This window comes from Conger conger, chromosome 10 (genome assembly GCF_963514075.1).
Source record: "Conger conger chromosome 10, fConCon1.1, whole genome shotgun sequence".
NCBI lineage: Eukaryota > Metazoa > Chordata > Actinopteri > Anguilliformes > Congridae > Conger > Conger conger.
In genome coordinates this window covers 45,765,364-45,787,154 of record NC_083769.1, presented here as the reverse complement: position 1 = coordinate 45,787,154, position 21,791 = coordinate 45,765,364, and the positions used below count along the sequence as shown (strand labels likewise).

Here is a 21,791-nt window from a genome sequence, read left to right as displayed (position 1 = left end):
GTGCTCTGTACCTCTCTGTTGGGGGATGAGTGCTCTGTACCTCTCTGTTTGGGGATGAGTGCTCTGTACCTCTCTCTGTTTGGGGATGAGTGCTCTGTACCTCTCTCTGTTTGGGGATGTGAGGTGTCCCTCTCCCGGTTTGGGGATGAGTGCTCTGTACCTCTCTGTTTGGGGATGAGTGCTCTGTACCTCTCTCTGTTTGGGGATGTGAGGTGTCCCTCTCCCGGTTTGGGGATGAGTGCTCTGTACCTCTCTGTTTGGGGATGAGTGAGGTGTCCCTCTCTCTGTTTGGGGATGACTGAGGTGTCCCTCTCCCGGTTTGGGGATGAGTGCTCTGTACCTCTCTGTTTGGGGATGAGTGCTGCGTACCTCTCTGTTTGGGGATGAGTGCTGCGTACCTCTCTCTGTTTGGGGATGAGTGCTCTGTACCTCTCTGTTTGGGGATGAGTGCTCTGTACCTCTCTGTTTGGGGATGAGTGCTCTGTACCTCTCTCTGTTTGGGGATGAGTGAGGTGTACCTCTCTCTGTTTGGGGTGAGTGCTCTGTACCTGGAGGTGTACCTCTCTCAGGCTGCCCGTCAGGCTCTGGGTGTCCACCTTCCTCTCCGCCGCCTCCAGCCTCTCCAGCAGTGTGGACCTCTCCACCAGCAGGTAGGCCACCTGCTCGCTGGGGCTGCTCTGGCTGATGTCCCCCAGGCCCTCCTGGTCCAACATCTCCACCACTTCCTTCAGCTGGGCGTCTGTGTGCGAGAGACAGCGGCGTCTAACCCCCTCCCTGCACAGGACAGCGCCATGGACCGTAGAGCAAGTATGGACCGAGTGCCTGTTACCTCCTCCAACTGACTAACCGCGGGTTTGTGAAAAGCGTTTTTGAGACCGCTGAAGTCAAGTTTACATTGCCGCCATGTTGTTCAGTTTGGAGCCAGAGACTGTGCATTAGGGACGCTGATGCAGCTCCTGCACTGAGCATGTGAGGTACAGTGATTCGGCCGTGGCGACTGTCTGCAATTCGTCCACAAAGTATTACTCGATTGTCCGAATAACACTTTGAGTGACACAATGAAAATCGGCACGAGGAGACATTAGGAGGAAGGAAAAAAACAAAAAAAACACAGATTGCAACTACATTTTCTTGTGGCGTAAAATGACTGACTTCATATTTTTACCGTATCGTCACCATTGAAAGGTGGCGGCTGAAACACATATACTGGAGCCAACCGCAGTGGTGCTAGTGAGCACCGTCTTACAGCAAGAGCAGGAAATGAGGCGGGAAAACAACCGCATGGAATGGGGCTGGCCTGGGGGACACTGAGCAGAGAGGAGCTGGCTCTGCCCCTCTGCCCCTCTCTCACCCCACCTTGCTGGCTCTGCCCCTCTGCCCCTCTCTCGCCCCACCTTGCTGGCTCTGCCCCTCTGCCCCTCTCTCACCCCACCTTGCTGGCTCTGCCCCTCTCTCACCCCACCTTGCTGGCTCTGCCCCTCTGCCCCTCTCTCACCCCACCTTGCTGGCTCTGCCCCTCTCTCACCCCACCTTGCTGGCTCTGCCCCTCTGCCCCTCTCTCGCCCCACCTTGCTGGCTCTGCCCCTCTGCCCCTCTCTCACCCCACCTTGCTGGCTCTGCCCCTCTCTCACCCCACCTTGCTGGCTCTGCCCCTCTGCCCCTCTCTCGCCCCACCTTGCTGGAGCCTGATGTGCTGCAGCTCGGCCCGGAGCTGCTCGTTCTCGCGCTCGTACTCCCCCGTCAGCGACTCGCGCTCCTCCAGCAGGGTGCGGATGTGCTCCACGTAGTTCTCCACCTGCGAGGGGGGGGGGTAACGGACAGGTGTGAGCGTCACCGTTAAATGCCCGTCGGGCCCTGCTCGCGTGTTCCACACACGCGGCGACGGCGGCCATCACAACACAACCGGTCTGCTGTAACCCGAGACCTGCGGCACGCAGCGACCAACAGCTGTTTTAAAAACATTAATAAGTAAACACAGTACGGTCCTGGGGAGGGGAGGGGTGTGTTGGGTCTGGAAGGGTGCCGCTCCTGCGTTGGGAGGTGAGGAGGGTGGGGTCTATGCGTCGCACTTCGTGAGTTACCATGGCTTCAGAAAGTATTTTTGGGGCGACAATGGCTCAGGCGGTAAGAGCAGTCGTCTGGCAGTCGGAGGGTTGCCGGTTCGAATCCCACCCTGGGTGTGTCGAAGTGTCCCTGAGCAAGACACCTCACCCCCAAATGCTCCTGACGAGCTGGTTGGTGCCTTGCATGGCAGCCAATCGCCGTCGGTGTGTGAGTGTGTGTATGAATGGGTGAATGAGAAGCATCAATTGTACAGCGCTTTGGATAAAGGCGCTATATAAATGCCAACCATTTACCATCTGTAACTCTGTCATGCGACTTGACTGAGACGGTCTTCTGTGTAAAGCGCTATACAAGTAAAAATTTAATTTAATTTAAATTTATTTATGAAGCAGATGAGCCCGGTCCGCTGTCGCACCCACACCTCAACCCCCCCCCCATCCTCACCTCCACCTACACCTCCACCCCTCCATCCACCTACACCCCTCACCATCCACACCCTCACCTCCACCCCCAATCCTCACCCTCACCCTCACCTCCACCTCCACCCCTCCATCCACACCCTCACCTCCACCCCCCATCCTCACCCACACCTCCACCTCCATCCCTCCATCCACCTACACCCCTCACCATCCACACCCTCACCTCCACCCTTCATCCACACCCTCACCTCCACCCTCCATCCACACCTTCACCTCCACCACCCTCCATCCACACCCTCACCTCCACCACCCTCCATCCACACCTTCACCTCCACCACCCTCCATCCACACCCTCCCCTCACCTCTCCATCCTCCCCTCACCTCCATCTACACCCTCACCTCCACCCCCTCACCTCTCCATCCTCCCCTCCATCCACACCCTCACCTCCACCCCCTCACCTCTCCTCCACCCCCTCACCCCTCACCTCCACCCTCCGCTCCGCCCCCTCACCTCCTTCATCTCGGTGGCCTGCTGGGAGCGCAGGGTGTGCAGGTCCTGTGTGGCGGAGGCCAGGCCGCCCTCACTGCGCTGCAGCAGGACCCAGAGGCGTCTCTGCTGCTCGCCCGCCGAGGCCCCGGGGGGGAGCCCCTCCTCCCGCAGACGCTCCGCCATCTCCTCCAGCTCCGCCCCCTCCTGCACGCGCGGCACACCACAGCCCGCTGAGCACCTGACCCGCACACACTGACCCACACACACTGACCCGCACACGACCCGCACACGACCCGCACACAACCCGCACACACTGACCCGCACGCACAACCCGCACACACTGACCCGCACACACTGACCCACACACTGACCCGCACACACTGACCCACACACACTGACCCGCACACACTGACCCACACACACTGACCCACACACGACCCGCACACACTGACCCGCACACGACCCGCACACACTGACCCGCACGCACTGACCCACACACACGACCCGCACACACGACCCGCACACACTGACCCGCACTGACCCGCACACACTGACCCGCACACACTGACCCGCACACACTGACCCGCACACACTGACCCACACACTGACCCGCACACACTGACCCACACACTGACCCGCACACACTGACCCGCACACACTGACCCACACACACTGACCCGCACACACTGACCCACACACGACCCGCACACACTGACCCGCACACACTGACCCGCACACACTGACCCGCACACACTGACCCGCACACAACCCGCACACACTGACCCGCACACACTGACCCGCACACGACCCGCACTGACCCGCACACACTGACCCGCACACACTGACCCACACACACTGACCCACACACGACCCGCACACACTGACCCGCACACACTGACCCGCACACACTGACCCGCACACACGACCCGCACTGACCCACACACTGACCCACACACTGACCCGCACACACTGACCCGCACACACTGACCCACACACTGACCCACACACACTGACCCGCACACACTGACCCTCACACGACCCGCACACACTGACCCGCACACGAGCCGCACACGACCCGCACACACTGACCCGCACACGAGCCGCACGCACGACCAGCACAAGACCCGCACACGTGACCCGCACACAAGACCCGCACATGCAACCGCACACACGACCCGCACACACAAGCCCCACACGACCCAGCACAAGACCAGCACACAAGACCCGCACACGTGACCTGCACACACAAGCCCCACACGACCCAGCACAAGATCAGCACACAAGACCCGCACACGTGACCCGCACACAAGACCCGCACATGCAACCGCACACACAAGCCCCACACGACCCAGCACAAGACCCGCACACACGACCCGCACACACTGACCCGCACACACTGACCCGCACAAGACCAGCACACAAGACCCGCACGTTTCACACCTGGGGCAGGACTGTCGCGTTGCGTGCAGGGCACCCTGTCCAGCACCAAAACACACTTATTCTCACGTAGAATTACCGTTCTTGTGTATATGGAATATCCCATCCTGAACAGAAACATGCTAATGATCTTGTGTAGAATTAATATCCCCCGTCCTAAACCGAAACATGCTACTGGTCTTGTGTAGACTCAATACCCCCTTCACAAACAGAAACATGTTACTGGGCTGGTGTAGACTCAATACCCCGTCCTAAACAGAAACATACTACTGGTCTTGTGTAGAATTAATACCCCCATCCTAAACCGAAATCTAAACAGAAAAGCTAAAACGCATGCAATCCACAATTACTGTAGGCCAGCACACAATCTACAGCAAACAACTATTTTTTATAAAAAATTAAAAAAAAACAAGTGTACAACTAGACTTCCGTTTCTGATGACACACTGTAAACTGTGCTTACGATCAAGACTCGGTTCACATCGACAGCGAAGCCTCGGCACGCGACAGACGGTGGTCTGCCCAAAGAGTAAAAGGCAAGTGATTGCAATCATCAGAGACTTACGGAGGAAGCCTTCAGCATCTCATACCTGCAGGATGGCTGCAGGGTTAAGCAATGGAACTGGTCTGTGTGCTTCTGTTCACTTCACGTTGTACAAACAAAGCCTCCAAATGAGATGTTAGCGAGTTTCCATGAGAACTCGCATTAAGCTCCCAATAAGACTGTGTGCAGGGCCAGCGTGGACTTGTCCAAATATCTCACAACAAAGCTGACGTCATCCCGCACAGAGCTAGTCCGTTCGTATTTGTAAATGTAAACGAAACAGGAATTTAAATGGCCATAATCCTCACCCCCGCCCCAAGCAATATCACAGTGTGCATGGGTGCAGTGCATTCCGATTTAATTTGAGAAGTTAAACAAAGCTACGCTTGTCAGTCAGTCAGTCCCACCTGCCATGCGAAATGCGATCCTCGGCACTGACACATGTGTAACGGGAGAAGTCTCACGGACGCCTCGTTACACTCGACAGGCAAGTCTACACAAAACAGTCTCGGGAGCACAAAGCTCCCTGACACGCGACAATTACTTGCGCAGCACCGTTGGAACACGCGGAGGTAAAATGTGTCATGACGCACGTCATATGAAGGAAAGCTGCTAAACTTTCTAGAGAGATGTGTGCCAGAACTTGCACACTTGGAAGTACAGAGCAAAGTAAAGTTGCATGGATGCTTTGCGTTCTACAAAGTTTTCACCAATTTAATTTGAACATAGGGCCTAATCACTTGGCAGAATATATCACAGTGCAGCCTATATTGTGAACATAACCGGCCACATTAGGGACACACAGAACATCCATTATAAATGATCATTAAACGGTTATACAGTTTATTGCTTTGAATAAAATTCACTTGATGTCCAAAGTTGTAACGTCTTCTTCCAAAGTAATGGGTGTTAGTAAAATGAGTACGTTGAAAAAAAAGTAGGGCCTTGAAAGTGCTCTTCTGCATGTGTGGTACTTGCACACAAAGGAGTAGCATATTAAAACGTGTTCGATCTACAACAACATTGTCCAAGCACTGCGCTTGAGCAGAAAGTACTCTCCGAGTGCACCAGACTGCCCTGGGCAGCTGTTTTTGTTCTCCCAACTGCTGCGTGATACTGCCCATTCCGACTGCGCCAATCATTTACAGCAGCTGACATACCGAGCATGCTTGAACTGTAAAAAAAAGAAATGTTTACAAGATTTGCTTGAGCATTTTCCTAAGGTTATTCGCTTTCACATTACAAAACCGCGATTAAATGACCAGTCACTCCGGTTCACCTTGTCAGCTAACTAGCTACTTGTCCAGGTACCAGTTTGAAATCAAGGGAATAACTAGCTCAAAGATATCTACAACAGAACAGTTTGTGTCGCTCTGACACTCTCCTGCATTGGAACCCGTTAAGCTATAAGCCGATCTCTGACTTTACTGCTGACTGTTCTAGCCCGACAGCTTTTACGCGGCTTATCGAAGTGTGTATGAAAGGCGATAAAGGATGTGTGCAACAGTGCAAGCTATTCAAATATGTATCCCATGTAGTGATGGACACCAGCATCGGCAACGATACAAAGGGATAAGTAACTTTCAAATGTAGATCGCACACTGTTCCAAGTTACAGAGTGAACGTACATTGTGCAGTAGCTAACTTTACTTCAAAATATGTTATTACCTCTTGGTGATGCATGTCCCTCTTCTGGTTTCGTGATGTCTGGAGAAGCCTCCGAATTGCATTTAAATCAGTCGTTTCAAAGGTTTTGTTGTGTGATAGAAGTCATGTTGAGCGGTAAAACTTGTTTTCGGGTGTTACCCAGAAATGAAGTAAGGAAAAGCTTGAAGTCATTTTGTTTCATTACGTCCAGGTTAAATATTGACAGAAAATATGCGTCTCCTAGAATGCATAAGCAACGTTGCGATTTGTTGATGAGTTACTGTCAGAGAACATTTTGTAATTATGAAACTTCTTGCTTTTCTGGAGGCAGACACGTCTGTGATCGGACCAGTCTTACCCGAACCATTGTCCAAAAAAGGAAAACTTTCCATTCCGCCATATCATCATAAACAAAGTATTGGCCGTAACGTCCTATTTATCTGGGTAATGCCAATGTTACTTTGTTCGCAGTGTTGTAAAGGAGTGGGATGGACGTAAACGTGGATGGGCAAACCCTTTTAGGATAAATTCTGCTCCCCTCAAAATGTCCGACGCAGAACCAAACCCGTTATCCGCTAGTGAAACAGATTTATGAACGGAGCTAAAGGAGGAATAACTAGCTGCCTGGCCTAACAGTATTTTTTGTCAATCAACTACTTCAGGTATAGCCAATGTTAGCTACTGTGGCTACGTAATAATTTATCCCATGGATAGCAAAGCTTACTGCTACTAGTCTACCGTCAAGCCAGCGAACCAGTGACCTGCAACGTCGTTCGAGAATTGTGCTATGGTCTAAATTATGCCAAAGCTAGCTGCTTAGTTAGCCAGTAAAGTAACGTTATATCTAGCTACTTTAGCTGGAATAAGTCTACATCTTGCAATGCATTTGGTGTAGATTCAACTAACTTTATTACTGTATGGGCATGACTTGGGCTACGTTTTCCCAAGTAGCGAGCTAACAAGCAAGCCATGTGTAACCTAACATAGCTAACTTAACTATTAACACTCTGAATAGCTTTCATTGATCCATTCCCATGTGCGAACGGGCTATTTTCCCATACAGTAGGAGTACAGTGGCACATGATCATCTTGGTTAGATCATAACTGGCTAGACTAGCTACCTAAACCCGAAAGAGCATGAATGTAGCTAATAGTATCAAGATGGCCCGTTTTGGTTCCAACTTTATGGGTGGGCAAGATACCCAACTTAGTCCTTATTTTAGTCAGCTATTAGCTGCTATAAGTCACAACTGAAGATACCGATTCAGCTCACTATAGCCAATATAATCATTTTAACCAGCTAGATCGATGCATCCTGTGAATTAACATTAGCTACCTGACGTTAAGTATCATGCTGGTGGCTAGCTTGCTCTAAGCTAGTGCTGGCTTTAGTGTGCAGGCAATGTCGTTCATGTCTAAGCAAAAAGTCAGTAATTCTTCAGCCCGTCTCCAATTCTTGTATAATGCACTAAACAAACAACGAAGGAGATGCTAGCTAATTTGGTTCTGTGTGTACGGTAGGTAGCATTAGCAAGTTAACGTTACCCGCTTTTACGCATCGGCGCCTGTTATTATTATATTACCCGCAAATATACGCAACAGCCTGCTCCGACAGGCGCTTGAGCTCAACTTGCTTGCTGAGGCGCAAGTAGGCAACCTTGGCAACGGAATAAACCATTCCCCTTTCTTAACGAAGGGGAAACTGATGGCGAAATGGGAAGTACCATTTCCTGGCGTTGTACGAAAGAAAAAAGAAAGAATGTAACTAATTAATTACCCGCCATTACCAACATGGAGAATGTGGCGTCATAAATATAGTGAACTGTATATTGTAGGTTACCGAGTTAGCCTTCTTGTGACAATTAAGTCAACACCAAAAATCATAAATTAGTCTTACAAGCTGTATTATCATGAGTTATTATTATTATTATTATTATTAATATTATTATTATTATTATAATGTGGCACCCACCTGGGTGATACATAGCACACATGGCAGGAAGATTTTTTTAGCCAATTAAACAGTTGGATGCTGACTAGGTGGCAGGTAGTGAAAGCCAGGTTGGGAATTTAATCAGGACACTGGGGATTCTTGTACAATTTGCGATGAGTTTCACGGGATCTTTAATGAACACAGTGAGTCAGGACCTCAGTTTAACATCCCAACCGAAAGATAGCAACTCCGATAGCGCAGTGTCCCCATCACCCCATCATCAGAGGGAAGATCGCCCCCTACTGGCCCACCAACACCACTTCCAGCACATTCATCCAAAGCCTACGAACCAAGTTCCAACTTGCTGAGCTTCAGCCTTTTAGCAGGAGGAGGATAGATGGTGGTATGGCTGCTGGCATAATGTTTTTCTTATTCAAACCTGTCCTGGGGTCCAGTACGTTACATTGGAATGGACGACATTAGATTATATATTGAGATATTTTCATTTGAAATGCAAGTGTTTATATTACTGATGAAATTTAAATAATTTAAATACCTATTTGTATCAGATCTGATCTTGTGTTGTTCTCTTATGTAGTTGGAGTGCAAACCTATCATTGTGCTCTCGCTAGCATGGAAATGTGCCCCTGAGGGAGATTTTACATTACATTACGTGGCATTTAGCAGATGCTCTTATCCAGAGCGACGTACAACAAAGTGTAAATCAAACACAAGAACAAGTGCAAAAGTGGACCTAAGAGGACAGTACTGTTCCGAGTCCTAGTGTAAACATACAGAAATTCAGAACCCTTGAAGAGTACAATCAACTTTCAAACTAGCATACTACAGCTGGCAGCTAGAATACAACAATAAGATGGCAGAACTACAGCTAAAGCTTTAAGGCTATGAAAGGCACATACCTGGCATCCAAGGTCCCAGTGATTCACGACTGCGGCATGTTTTCAAACTGTACCTTAGTCCTCCCTCCTGATCCCCCCCCCCCCCTTTCCGATATCCCTCTTGTCTAACCCAAAAAAAAAAATATATATATATATATATATAATATTGCACTTACAATGACTGTATTTTTTGTTTAGAACAGCACTTCATGTGTATTTTACTAGTTATGGATGTGACGCTTTAGCTTGTGGAGGAACCTATACACTTGTAAATCGCTTTGGATTAAAAGCGTCTGCCAAATGACTAAAATGTAAAATGTAGACGTTCATGCAACATCCACTTTAGAAATTTTCCAGCAGAGGGCGACAAATTTCCAGTTTACAGAGATCGTCCCCATGAAAATACCACCCCTTCCCCAAACCTACTCCATGATTTCTGATTTACAGTTGCTGGTGTTTTGAAAGCCTGTGTGAGACCTCGGAGGCTGTTTAAAATCCAATAAGACTTTCTCCAGTTACCAATACAAACAATACAATCTGCATTCACGCGAGTGCATGCTCCGTTGTCTGCCGCTTTGCTGTTTCACTCATTTTGGCATTTCGCTAAACAGTCGCATTTGTTCATACAAACCATCCATCCATCATCTTAACCCGCTTATCCTGAACAGGGCCGCAGGGGGGCTGGAGCCTATCCATGACATTACATTACATCCCATCCATTGCATTTGGCAGATGCCAAAGCGACTTACAGTTGATTAGACTAAGCAGGAGACAATCCTCCCCTGGAGCAATGCAGGGTTAAGGGCCTTGCTCAAGGGCCCAACGGCTGTGCGGATCTTATTGTGGCTACACCGGGATTAGAACTGACCTTGCGTGTCCCAGTTATTTACCTTAACCACTATGCTACAGGTCGCCAGTCCATCGCAGGGAACACACACCATTCACACACTCATACCCATGGGCCATTTAACTCCACACAGAGGGGCCCCGGCCGACGGGGATTCAAACCCAGGACCTCCTTGCTGTGAGGTGGCAGTGCTACCCACTGCACCATCTGTGCCGCCCCATTTACAGTATAATTATTTCTATTTTATTGAAACAATTCTGGTTGGCTACCTTGCTATGGGATGAAACAGCAATGGCCCAGTTGGGAGTTGGGAAGCCCAGTTTCAAATCACTTACAGCACTACACTGTTGCCCCAGGCTTGCACAAAGATGGCATCTTGAATGGTTTTCTGAGGTTTTGGGTGGCAGTGTAACATAATGGCTATGGATCTGGACTTGTACTCTGAGGTTTAGGGACTTAATTTCCAAGCAGGACACCAGTGTTGTTCTGCTGACCAAGGTGCTTGATCTGAATGGCATCCAGTGTATGTATGGATCTCATGTAAAGAATGCGTAAGTTTCTCTGGATAAGAGCTTCTACTAAATGGCATTATTATTATTATTATTATTATTATTATTATTATTATTTATTTGTGATGATGTTGTCATTGTTTGTTCACTCATTTAGGCACTCAAATACAGTATATTCTGAACACAGTTTTGTTTTCCGAGAGGCTTTCTTGTATGTGTAAACTGCAGCTATGGAAAAGTATAATCACAAATTCCCGGATCTCATTCATTTTGTAGAGAGATTGTGGGTGGCCTGTTTCTGAGGGCTAATGAGAAATAATGTGGTCTCTAATGAGCAGCAATTTGATGAATTTTACATTTTCAACAGCAGGCGGTAACAGTCTGACAGATATTATCTTGCCGTTCACTATCTTACAATGCTCTCCATCTACGCATTTGAGATAAAAAATCACTGGGCATGCATCTTGTTTGGCACAGGGGCCATGCATTTGAATATGTTACTTACACACCCCAAGTTAAAATAAACATGTTAGCCGCAACATTTATCTTCATTAACTATTTAGGGTGCGCAGATTCCCCCTGCCTCTCTGAGCCAGTGGTTCCTACCATGTTCACCCCACAGCTGTAAGATTCAGTTAACTGGAAGGGTTCAGAATTAATCTCCAACACATTTATATGGCCTTTATTCGGCCAGAGGAATGCCCACAAAACGCATGTTGCGGTGAAAGAGACTGTAGAATCATTCCTGTTGTAGAATGGTTCCCACCTGACACGTTACAAATATATTTTGAACAAATACACTGGCTCAGTCACACTTACATGTTGTATTTTGGGAACATACTGTATTTTGCTTTTTATCTTTCTTCTTTCACCCGTTTCATTTTTGCTTCGTTAATTATAATTAAAATTAATTATAAATCACAACTATTCTGCTCCGTACAGCTGGCACGCGGTCCTGTGCCAAGCGCACGTTTCCGCGAGCAGACGTGATCGCTGTCAGGGTAGCATTTGTATTTGTTTTCATGTGGTTTTTTTGTTTTTTTGTTCTCGTTGGGTGGGTCTGCCTGTGTCATTTTGAGGTAGTAGACCTAAGTTTAGAAAGCGGAGGAGGCTGAGAGGGAGTTCTACCAAAAGGAAATGAGCGTTGAGCGTAGGGAAAAAAAATCTGCATTCCTCTCCCTCTATTTTTTTCCACTCTGAAAAAGAAGGAGTGAGGGAAAACTAGTGGGAGAGGCCGAAGGAAAGGGTGAGGGCCACGAGAGGGAAAAATCAGAAAACCGTTTCAGGAAGAGTGAAACGTGCGATTGTTTTGGTGCTCCTGGAGTTTTAAGAGAACATCTTAAGGTAAGCTGGAATGCTAGAATCCTCAAACAACATGTGCAGCAATGTTCTGTCTTTTGTAACTTTTCATACTGCCTAAATGGACCTTTGTTTGTTTTTAGTTTAGTTTAGTTTAATCCTTAATGTTAATTCAGCCTCAATGGGAGGGAGAGAGAGAGGTGGAGAGAGAGAGAGGTGGAGAGAGATGGAGGGAGATGGAGAGAGATGGAGAGAGAAAGAGACCGAGAGTGACAGGTTATAACTTTGAGGATTGAATAATGAACAGCTACTTAGTTCAGACTGGAATTGTTTTTCATTGCCGTTATGTAAAGAACATGTTTTCAATATTTTCTGTATTTGAAGCCCTCAAGCTACACCCATTAATGCTTATGAAGCAATATTCTTTCAACAGAACCAATTATGAGGATAAATGTAATCATTAGCATTAATGTCCTTATGGTTTGTCGTGTCGTTATATTGCCCATAAAGGCGTAGTTAAGTGGCAGAGGTGGTTATTAGATATCATTTTAGAGAAGAAAGCCAGTTTTTAGGAAGTTAGTGAGATGGTTTCACTGCCCGTAATTCTGCCTGCTGCAAGAAAAATGTAAAGCTATGCATATTCGCTGATATAAATAGCCACTGTTTGTTCATATCAGTTGGCATGGTTGCCTCAATATATTGCAGAACTTGCCTTGTGGCAAATTAACAACGACATTGAAAACATGTTTCATGCAGTCACATTATTGTGTGTGTGGTCATACTCTTTTCTGGCACCGATTGCGAGGCAAAAAAACTCTCAAATAGAAACCATGTGTTTGGAAATATGACTGCCTACGGACTCGTCCTCTAAACAGTAATTAGATTTGTATTTCAGTACTGCAAAGAGCTTATTCTAGTTCTGTAATTCAACACGTGAATCCAAGCTCTCATCTCTTATCTAAACCTGGCTGAAATTAATGGTGGTGAAGATAGTAAGATGAGCTATTTTTTTGGCACACGACACTGCTGTAAGTTAATGTCAGTCGCCTGGAGGCTAGGGAACTCTGAATTAAGACCTGCTCCGGGAGTCGCTTTGAACTGTCAAAGAGTTCCAGTGTGGCCAGACGCACATGAGAGCAAGCACTGTCCTCTTTCTGCGCCTCCTTTCATTACTCAAACTTTCCAGCCCTGGCCCTGGCACCAGCAGGCTTCCTTCTCCACACACACAGCGTCCAGCACACATGTTGTGATAGGCCACGGACCCACCAATCAAATCACAGGCGATCTTTTCAATGTAAATACTAGACATTATGGTGATTTTTTTACTTGTTTAGCATTCCCAAATTTATTTTATTTGAATACTTTTTCCATTTGTATTATTTACCTGCTGTGTCTTCTGGTTTATAGGCAGTTCAGGAGTCCTGATAGACACCAGATTGCATTGAAATTTGCACTCTTGTTATTTTTCCATAATTTGATGGGCTTAGTACAGTACATTATTGATAAATACATCTTTGATTTGTGAACTGTTGGCAGTGACAAAAAGTGGAGAATAGAAATGTTATGTTAGTTATTGAATGATCGAGTGAAAAACGTTGCCACCTGTTCACCCGAAACAAGCTGAAAATATTTTTTTTGTTGAAAAAAAGCTCCAGATGATAAATTATGTCAACTGTCAAATGTTCAGAATTTTTGTAGCGATGCCCATTTGTCGGTGACAGCCAGACCTAACCCCAGGACATGAAGTGGCTAATTGTTCCCAGTGAAAAGAAATCAGTCAAGAGCAGTTCCCTACCTTTTCGCTTCAGTGTGCAGTGCAGCCTGCTGCTACCAGCCTGTCCGTTTGGCACTACTCTGCCGCGAAGCTCTGCCTCTGTGAATCGAGACAGAGACGCTCTCTGTGCACCCCTGGAGAAGAACCTCTGGGCCGTTCCCGTTGATCTGTGGATACACGGGGCGAGCTCTCAGGCGCCCTCTCTTATGTGCAGGACCCGATCGCCGTGGCCTTGTGAGACGAGGACAAGATGGCGTTCCTGTTGATGTTCATCACTCTGCTTCACCTGATCACTCTGGCCATGCTCTTCATCGCCACAATGGAGAAGGTACGGACACCTCCCCCCCTCCCCCCCATTGCCTGATGTCTCTCCTTCCCCAGAGTGCAGTATTTTTTTAAATACATATAATGTATTTAGGCGGCACGGATGGTGCAGTGGGTAGCACTGCCGCCTCACAGCAAGGAGGTCCTGGGTTCGAATCCCCGTCGGCCGGGGCCTCTCTGTGTGGAGTTTGCCTGTTCTCCCCGTGTCTGCGTGGGTTTCCTCCGGGAACTCCGGTTTCCTCCCACAGTCCAAAGTCATGCATGTTAGGCTGATTGGAGAGTCTAAATTGCCCGTAGGTGTGAGTGTGTGAGTGAATGGTGCGTGTGCCCTGCGATGGACTGGCGACCCGTCCAGGGTGTATTCCTGCCTTTCGCCCAATGTATCCTGGGATAGGCTCCAGCTCCCCTGCGACCCTGTTCAGGATAAGCGGGTTCAGATAATGGATAATGTATTTAGGAAAACAAATATTTTAGAAGACCTGAACAGATGAAACTGTAAAATGGAGCACTGAGACACTGAAGGAAATTGTCAGAGGGGTGGGACGGGGGAACCAAGCGCAGAGTCAGGGGTAGCGTGAAGACCACAGGCTTAGTAACGCAGCCGGATCGAGGGGCGGAGAGAGAACGTAATCTTCAAGGAACGTCAAGAGAACGGGCAAAGTTCAAAAACCGGGAAGTCAGTCCAAACGAAGCACAAGAAGTACTGAATCGACAACCCAAGACTAAATCCGCAAGAGCAGAGGCAGAGGTCGTTAAACAGGAAATCAAAAACAGACAGAACAGAAAGCATTCAGTCAAAACTGGGCAGGGAAACAAAGGCAAGCGCAGGACAGCGTAAATGCAGGTAAAACAGAATGACGAACTAGCAACGGGAAGCCCAAACAGGCATTTTCTAAATGCATTCACAAATTAACAACAGTGACCAACAGGTGTGGGAGCAGGGGACCATAAAATGAGGAACAAGTGAGAGGAATGAATGAATGACAGGAAGGAAGTCCAAATAGGGAGGGAAGGGTGGAGACGCGTGATGAAGAGAGAGAGGGAAAACAAGGACTGAGTGAAAAAGGAACACACAATAGAGGGGCACAGACGTAACAGGAAATATTTGGTCCTTCCAGGAGGGTCATTTCTAATTGCCCCACCGGCCCCTACCCTCTGTGCCCAGCGGGCTAACCCCTTATTGAATATCCCATCATTCTGGCATCATTAAGCCTCTGTGTTCTCATTGGATGCTTTTAATCGCTCCTGTCCTGCTGCTTTCCTCAGTCATGGTGGGTTTGGGACAGCACGAAGAATTCCGACCTCTGGTACAACTGCATGTACGACAACGCCACGGAGACCTGGCTGTGTGCCTCCACCAAGGAGACCGGTAAGCACCTGTCCTCCCCACCATGTTGGCTGCTCACCCCCACCAGGGCGGCCAGTAGCGTAGTGGCTAAGGTACATGACTGGGGCGCATAAGGTCGGCGGTTCGATCCCTGGTGTAGCCGCAATAAGATCCGCACAGCCATTGGGCCCTTGAGCAAGGCCCTTAACCCTGCATTGCTCCAGGGGAGGATTGTCTCCTGCTTTGTCTAGATAGATAGATAGATACTTTATTCATCCCGAGGGAAATTTTAGGCAGTCAGTAGCTTATACATACACATATATACACACATATCTCACACAGTAATCTAATCAGCTGTACGTCGCTCTGGATAAGAGCGTCTGCCAAATGCCAATAATGTAGTGTAATGCAATGTAATGTAATGTAATGTAATGTAGTGTAGTGTAGTGTAGTGTAGTGTAATGTAATGTAGTGTAGTGTAATGTAGTGTAATGTAGTGTAGTGTAATGTAGTGTAGTGTAATGTAATGTAGTGTAATGTAGTGTAATGTAGTGTAGTGTAGTGTAATGTAATGTAGTGTAGTGTAATGTAGTGTAGTGTAATGTAATGTAGTGTAATGTAGTGTAGTGTAGTGTAATGTAATGTAGTGTAGTGTAATGTAATGTAGTGTAATGTAATGTAGTGTAATATAATGTAATGTAGTGTAGTGTAATGTAATGTAGTGTAATATAATGTAATGTAGTGTAATGCCCGGTGCTTTTCTACGGGAGCAGCCACTGCGGTCGTTGCTGCCTCTCCCCCTCTTTCTCATGTATGTATTTTGTAGGCTCTCCTCTCCCCCTCTTTCTCATGTATGTATTTTGTAGGCTCTCCTCTCCCCCTCTTTCTCATGTATGTATTTTGTAGGCTCTCCTCTCCCCCCTTTCTCATGTATGTATTTTGTAGGCTCTCCTCTCCCCCTCTTTCTCATGTATGTATTTTGTAGGCTCTCCTCTCCCCCCCTTTCTCATGTATGTATTTTGTAGGCTCTCCTCTCCCCCCCTTTCTCATGTATGTATTTTGTAGGCTCTCCTCTCCCCCTCTTTCTCATGTATGTATTTTGTAGGCTCTCCTCTCCCCCTCTTTCTGATGTATGTATTTTGTAGGCTCTCCTCTCCCCCTCTTTCTCATGTATGTATTTTGTAGGCTCTCCTCTCCCCCCCTTTCTCATGTATGTATTTTGTAGGCTCTCCTCTCCCCCTCTTTCTCATGTATGTATTTTGTAGGCTCTCCTCTACCCCTCTTTCTCATGTATGTATTTTGTAGGCTCTCCTCTCCCCCTCTTTCTCATGTATGTATTTTGTAGGCTCTCCTCTCCCCCCCTTTCTCATGTATGTATTTTGTAGGCTCTCCTCTCCCCCTCTTTCTCATGTATGTATTTTGTAGGCTCTCCTCTCCCCCCTTTCTCATGTATGTATTTTGTAGGCTCTCCTCTCCCCCTCTTTCTCATGTATGTATTTTGTAGGCTCTCCTCTCCCCCTCTTTCTGATGTATGTATTTTGTAGGCTCTCCTCTCCCCCTCTTTCTCATGTATGTATTTTGTAGGCTCTCCTCTCCCCCTCTTTCTCATGTATGTATTTTGTAGGCTCTCCTCTCCCCCTCTTTCTCATGTATGTATTTTGTAGGCTCTCCTCTCCCCCTCTTTCTCATGTATGTATTTTGTAGGCTCTCCTCTCCCCCTCTTTCTGATGTATGTATTTTGTAGGCTCTCCTCTCCCCCTCTTTCTCATGTATGTATTTTGTAGGCTCTCCTCTCCCCCTCTTTCTCATGTATGTATTTTGTAGGCTCTCTTCCCAGAAGTGAATCACAACCACGAAGGCATGCTATGTGATGCTAATGAAGCCCTCTGTGATAATGAGTGAAACCCTGTGGTTAAGCCGCTATTGTGTTTCCATCTTTTCATTTACATTTATCTGCCCCAAAATTCAAGCGCGCGCGTGGCGCACAGATGCAAAATGGTGAACTTTGGGTGTGTTGCTGAATTTAGCTCCTGTATTTAAATGCAGCGGGGGGTTACAATTGTTGTGTGTATTGTGTGTTTATCCTTCCGCTTTCATGAAGCACTTTGCCGGGGAAACGGGGGCCCAGACATCACCGATGTGTGGCACTCGCGTGCATCCTGGCGGTCTCCGGCTGCTCAGAGCACAAGGGAGGGATGTGTACAGCCAATTAAAGTGCGGGATGATTAGAGGGTCAGATGGTTAGACAGACGGGTAATTTGGCCAGGGCTACGGGGAATGCCCTGCCCAGTAATACGTGCCTCTGAGGATCTTTCCACATGACTTTCTGTCTGGTTGTCCAGAGTGAAAGAATATTGACTTCAGTTACTGGAAAATAACAATGTAAGCGCACAAAGAACTTTGAGCGACATAAACAATGACCCGCTACGAAAAGTTATTTCTCGCGATGTCTCCCTGAGAGAGAGAGGATATGATCACTGTGACCTGAGAAATGTCTCAGAAATAAAGTGACAGTACAGTTTTGTTCTTCAAATTTCTCAAGTGTACACTGAAAGTAGAGTAATGTTTTCCATACAATATTCCTGGCGAGGGGTACAATTTTATGTACCTATAGGCTACCACCCCAGCGACAAGCATTTGTACCTTTTTAGGCACTTTTATTTCTGAGAGTGTATCATCCACTGAATAAAATCAAGCTTGAAGTCTGTATCCAGTCCTCTTTCAGGTGTGAAAAGGCCCTGACTCACTATGTACAGTTGTAGTTTGTGTGTGGAAGGCCCTTGGCTATGTGCAGCTGTGGTTTGTGTGTGAAAAGGCCCTGACTCCCTATGTGCAGTTGTAGTTTGTGTGTGAAAAGGCCCTGACTCCCTATGTGCAGTTGTAGTTTGTGTGTGGAAGGCCCTTGACTATGTGCAGTTGTAGTTTGTGTGTGGAAGGCCCTTGACTATGTGCAGTTGTAGTTTGTGTGTGGAAGGCCCTTGGCTATGTGCAGCTGTGGTTGGTGTGCGGACGTTCCTCACCTCCGTTCCTCCTCGTGTAGAGTGGCTGCAGGCGGTCCAGGCTCTGATGGTGCTGGCCGTGGTGTTCTCCTCCATCTCCTTCCTGGTGTTCCTCGGCCAGCTCTTCACCATGTCTAAAGGAGGGCTCTTCTACGTCACCGGCCTCTGCCAGATCTTCGCAGGTGCAGTACAGTGCTGGAACAAAACATACGACGCTTTCCAAAAATATAAAGCCGTCTTATTTATTTTCTGTGACAGGTGATTTTATTTACGTAAGCATTACATTTATAAAATACCATAAATATAATGCTTATGAAATATGTCAAAGGTGATGCATCTTGTGATCAAAATAATTATATTGCTAATTGCAAGATCTTATTTATCTTCTTGAAATCCCAAGTTAACCAATTTAGTCATATGAAAATGAACTCTGAATGCTCTCAGACGTTGAGTTGCGATCTCCAGATAATAAACTGTAATTGTATGACAGATGATTGAAATCAATTAGCCATGGTAAATCTCACATGCCAAGCTTTAAGCTATTCATTTCTGTTCTCTGTTCACCAGTGGGTTATTGATTACTGCTCAGCTTTCTATCCTCTGAAGCTTTGAGACATACACTCAGTGAGCACTTTATTAGGTATTTATTAGACTTATTTCTTAGTCTTCTACTGCTGTAGCCTATCCACTTAGAGTTGATACGTTGTGTGTTTAGAGATGATCTTCTGTATACCACTGTTGTAATGTGTGGTTATTTGTGTTGCTGTCACCTTCCTGCCAGCTATGACCAGTCTGACCATTCTCCTCTGATTAATCTCTCGTTAACTAATTAATTAAAGGTGTTTCTGTTCTGTAGGTGTAATAAAGTAAAAAATGTTCCTAATAAAGTGCTCCGTGAGTGTATGTCTCAAAGCTCCAGAAGACAGAAGAACTGGTTATAACTAAATAAAAATGGATAAATAACGTGAATCCCCCCCCCCCCCCCTCTCCCCAGGTCTCACTGCCTTCACCGCCACCATCATCTACACCCTGCACCACGCGGACATCCTGGGCACGTCTCCGGACCCCAGCCGGGGACACTACGGGTACTGCTTCATCCTGGCCTGGGTGTGCGTGCCCCTGCTGCTGTGCAGCGGCGTGATGTACGTGCACCTGCGCAAGAGGGAGTGACGCGGCGAGCCAGGGACCGGAGCGCCCCCCCTGCGCTGTCCTCCTGGCCGCGGGAGAGCGGTGCCGTCTCTCTGTGTTCCCGTCTGTAGCTGATCTATGTTGGGCGTTCTGGGTGGAGATTCGGGTGGAACCGTGCTTACTTGCCCGGTGGCAAGAAGAACTGTGTACAGAAATGAGAACTCACTTGTTCGACCCTCTGTGCTATTTTGGTGTAGTGGATTGCTTATTGTATATACTGTACTGCATCTAAAGTTTGTTTGGGGATGGGGGGGGGGGGGGAGGTTAGGTTGTTGGACCACATATCAGCGCACTTGCTCAGTATGAAAGCACAACGTGTAATTTCCTGGACCCATTATAGTGCTTTTTCCAGTTTTTAGACGTATCATTTTTATTTTTTTTTCGTATCAAAGTGTTGCTTTCACTGTGTCCCTGAGTGCTTATTGGCACTAAGCTGTCCGTAGCTGTCCAGGGTTTCCAACCCCACTCCACATCGCACTCAGTCAAACCAAACCACCAGAAACAACTGTGCATTATCACATTAGTGACAAACACACCCAGGTCCAGTGTAGCACCCCAGTGTGCTTCACTGTTCCCAGTTATCCTAAAAATGTTACACCCCCCCACCCCTTCAACAGGCAGCGCAAGGCACAGTGCATTAGTGAAGGCCCATACTCCCGCTGTAAATCTGCTCTTTTTAGCACAGATGCAAAGTAATGACCTTTTTGGGTGACATATTCCCAGCAGTTTGTTCACATTTTTCACGTTTGGAGTTTGGTTCAGCAACTGGACCATTGCCAGAAAGCCTATATCTGCATTAAAGGAATGCAGAGGGAAAGAAGGCCAGGTTTTCAGCTGAAATGAAAAGGCCTGTTTTTGGTGCTTACATCCATCCTCCACTTAATCTGTGAAAGGTTGTCATAGTAAACCTCTGTGATTATACATGGAACATGAAGGATACATTCACAGTTCACAGGTTCATCAACATGCTTGAAGGTATCTGGGCAGCTATATTGTCAGGACATATTTATAAGATATATTCTCCTGGAGTATGTTTATATTGTGCATTCCGCATAAGGCTTTTTTTTGTTGCAAATTTTGCTTATGCTCCAATTGTACTACTGTTTTCAATAAAACATGGACTACAGGAACATGGTCCTTGTATTGTTCATCATTATCTCCTACAATCTTTACATGTCAACCTTACCTTGAGGTAGTCAACAACTACCTGCGAGTCTGTAGTTTTATTAGTGTACACACTTACGGTTGGTTTCATGGATACTCCTAGACTAAATTTAGTTTTGTATGGAGAATCTATACAAAACTCAGGAAGGCTGACCCAAGTGCAGGAACACTGAGGCAGGAGTTAAGTCTAAAACAATCATCTTTTCTGAGTAAATCCAAAACACAATAAATCCTCAAAGCCAAAAAAAAAAATACGCCTAGAGACACAAAATGAACGTAACAAACACGAGGGGCTGGTAAAGAACTGGGGAAGCTCAAACGTTCAAACAAAGACTCAAACGTTCAAACAAAGACTCAAACATTCAAACAAGGGGAGCGGGGAACATATACAGTCTACTCTATACACTGAGACACACATGCAGACAATCACCTAAATTACACATGCACTGGGTTACTTAACGTTCTCGGGCACCATGCCTGATTTCAGGCATAGAGCAGTTTTAAATTCATACAATATTCATTCAATACATTGTACACATTTGCTCCTGGACAACTTTTCAGGCTCACAGATTTTTCTTGCTTTAATCCCTGCATGCAGACTGAAGAGAACCGATGATCTAATAATGACAAACCATGAACTTGCTCAAGGGCCCAACAGCTGTACCTTAACCACTAGGCTACAGGCTGCCCCAGGACTAGGCTTAATCTGTGTCTGTGAAACTGGCCCTAAAAGTCGAGCTTCTTATGTCAGCACCCCCAGGGAAGTGATAGGTGGGGAAAGGGTGCAGGAATTGAATTTTGTGAGATAGCTACGTAGCAGCTTGCAACTAGGAAGATTAATCTTAGAGACAGGCAAGGTTGAATATATAATGCACTATGGACAGGAAGAACCACACACCTACAATGCTGTATGTGTTATGGGTTATGT

At 47.1% G+C, this 21,791-nt stretch overlaps 2 protein-coding genes across 3 annotated transcripts in view; one reads left to right on the top strand and one right to left on the bottom strand.

The window, feature by feature from the left end:
- ccdc30 (coiled-coil domain containing 30) overlaps window positions 1-6,967 on the bottom strand; it is a 40,515-nt gene extending 33,548 nt beyond the window's left edge. The window contains exons 1-4 of the mRNA XM_061259140.1: window positions 6,959-6,967; window positions 2,995-3,177; window positions 1,675-1,795; window positions 549-739 (exon numbers count right to left, since the gene is read on the bottom strand). Coding sequence (XP_061115124.1) covers window positions 549-739; window positions 1,675-1,795; window positions 2,995-3,177; window positions 6,959-6,967 — 504 coding nt within the window. The remainder of the gene's footprint in view (window positions 1-548; window positions 740-1,674; window positions 1,796-2,994; window positions 3,178-6,958) is intronic.
- A 4,922-nt stretch (window positions 6,968-11,889) lies between these two features.
- On the top strand, window positions 11,890-19,962 carry LOC133139062 (epithelial membrane protein 3-like). 2 transcript variants are annotated; one of them, XM_061258335.1, is made up of 6 exons: window positions 11,890-12,132; window positions 13,274-13,381; window positions 14,076-14,189; window positions 15,452-15,554; window positions 18,553-18,693; window positions 19,506-19,962. In XM_061258335.1, the coding sequence occupies exons 3-6, from the start codon at window positions 14,112-14,114 to the stop codon at window positions 19,679-19,681; spliced, it is 498 nt and encodes a 165-aa protein (XP_061114319.1). In that variant the 5' UTR covers window positions 11,890-12,132; window positions 13,274-13,381; window positions 14,076-14,111; the 3' UTR covers window positions 19,682-19,962. The 2 variants fall into 2 exon arrangements, with proteins under 2 accessions (XP_061114319.1, XP_061114318.1); XM_061258334.1 differs by lacking the exon at window positions 13,274-13,381.
- Window positions 19,963-21,791: the final 1,829 nt, after the last annotated feature.

What these genes read in the sequence shown, in the direction of transcription:
- LOC133139062 (XM_061258334.1), top strand. Translation starts at nt 14,112, where the DNA reads ATGGCGTTCCTGTTGATGTTCATCACTCTGCTTCACCTGATCACTCTG. An exon ending in TCATCGCCACAATGGAGAAG is followed by an intron (nt 14,190 to 15,451) that starts GTACGGACACCT and finishes TGCTTTCCTCAG; the next exon opens with TCATGGTGGGTTTGGGACAG. An exon ending in TGCCTCCACCAAGGAGACCG is followed by an intron (nt 15,555 to 18,552) that starts GTAAGCACCTGT and finishes CTCCTCGTGTAG; the next exon opens with AGTGGCTGCAGGCGGTCCAG.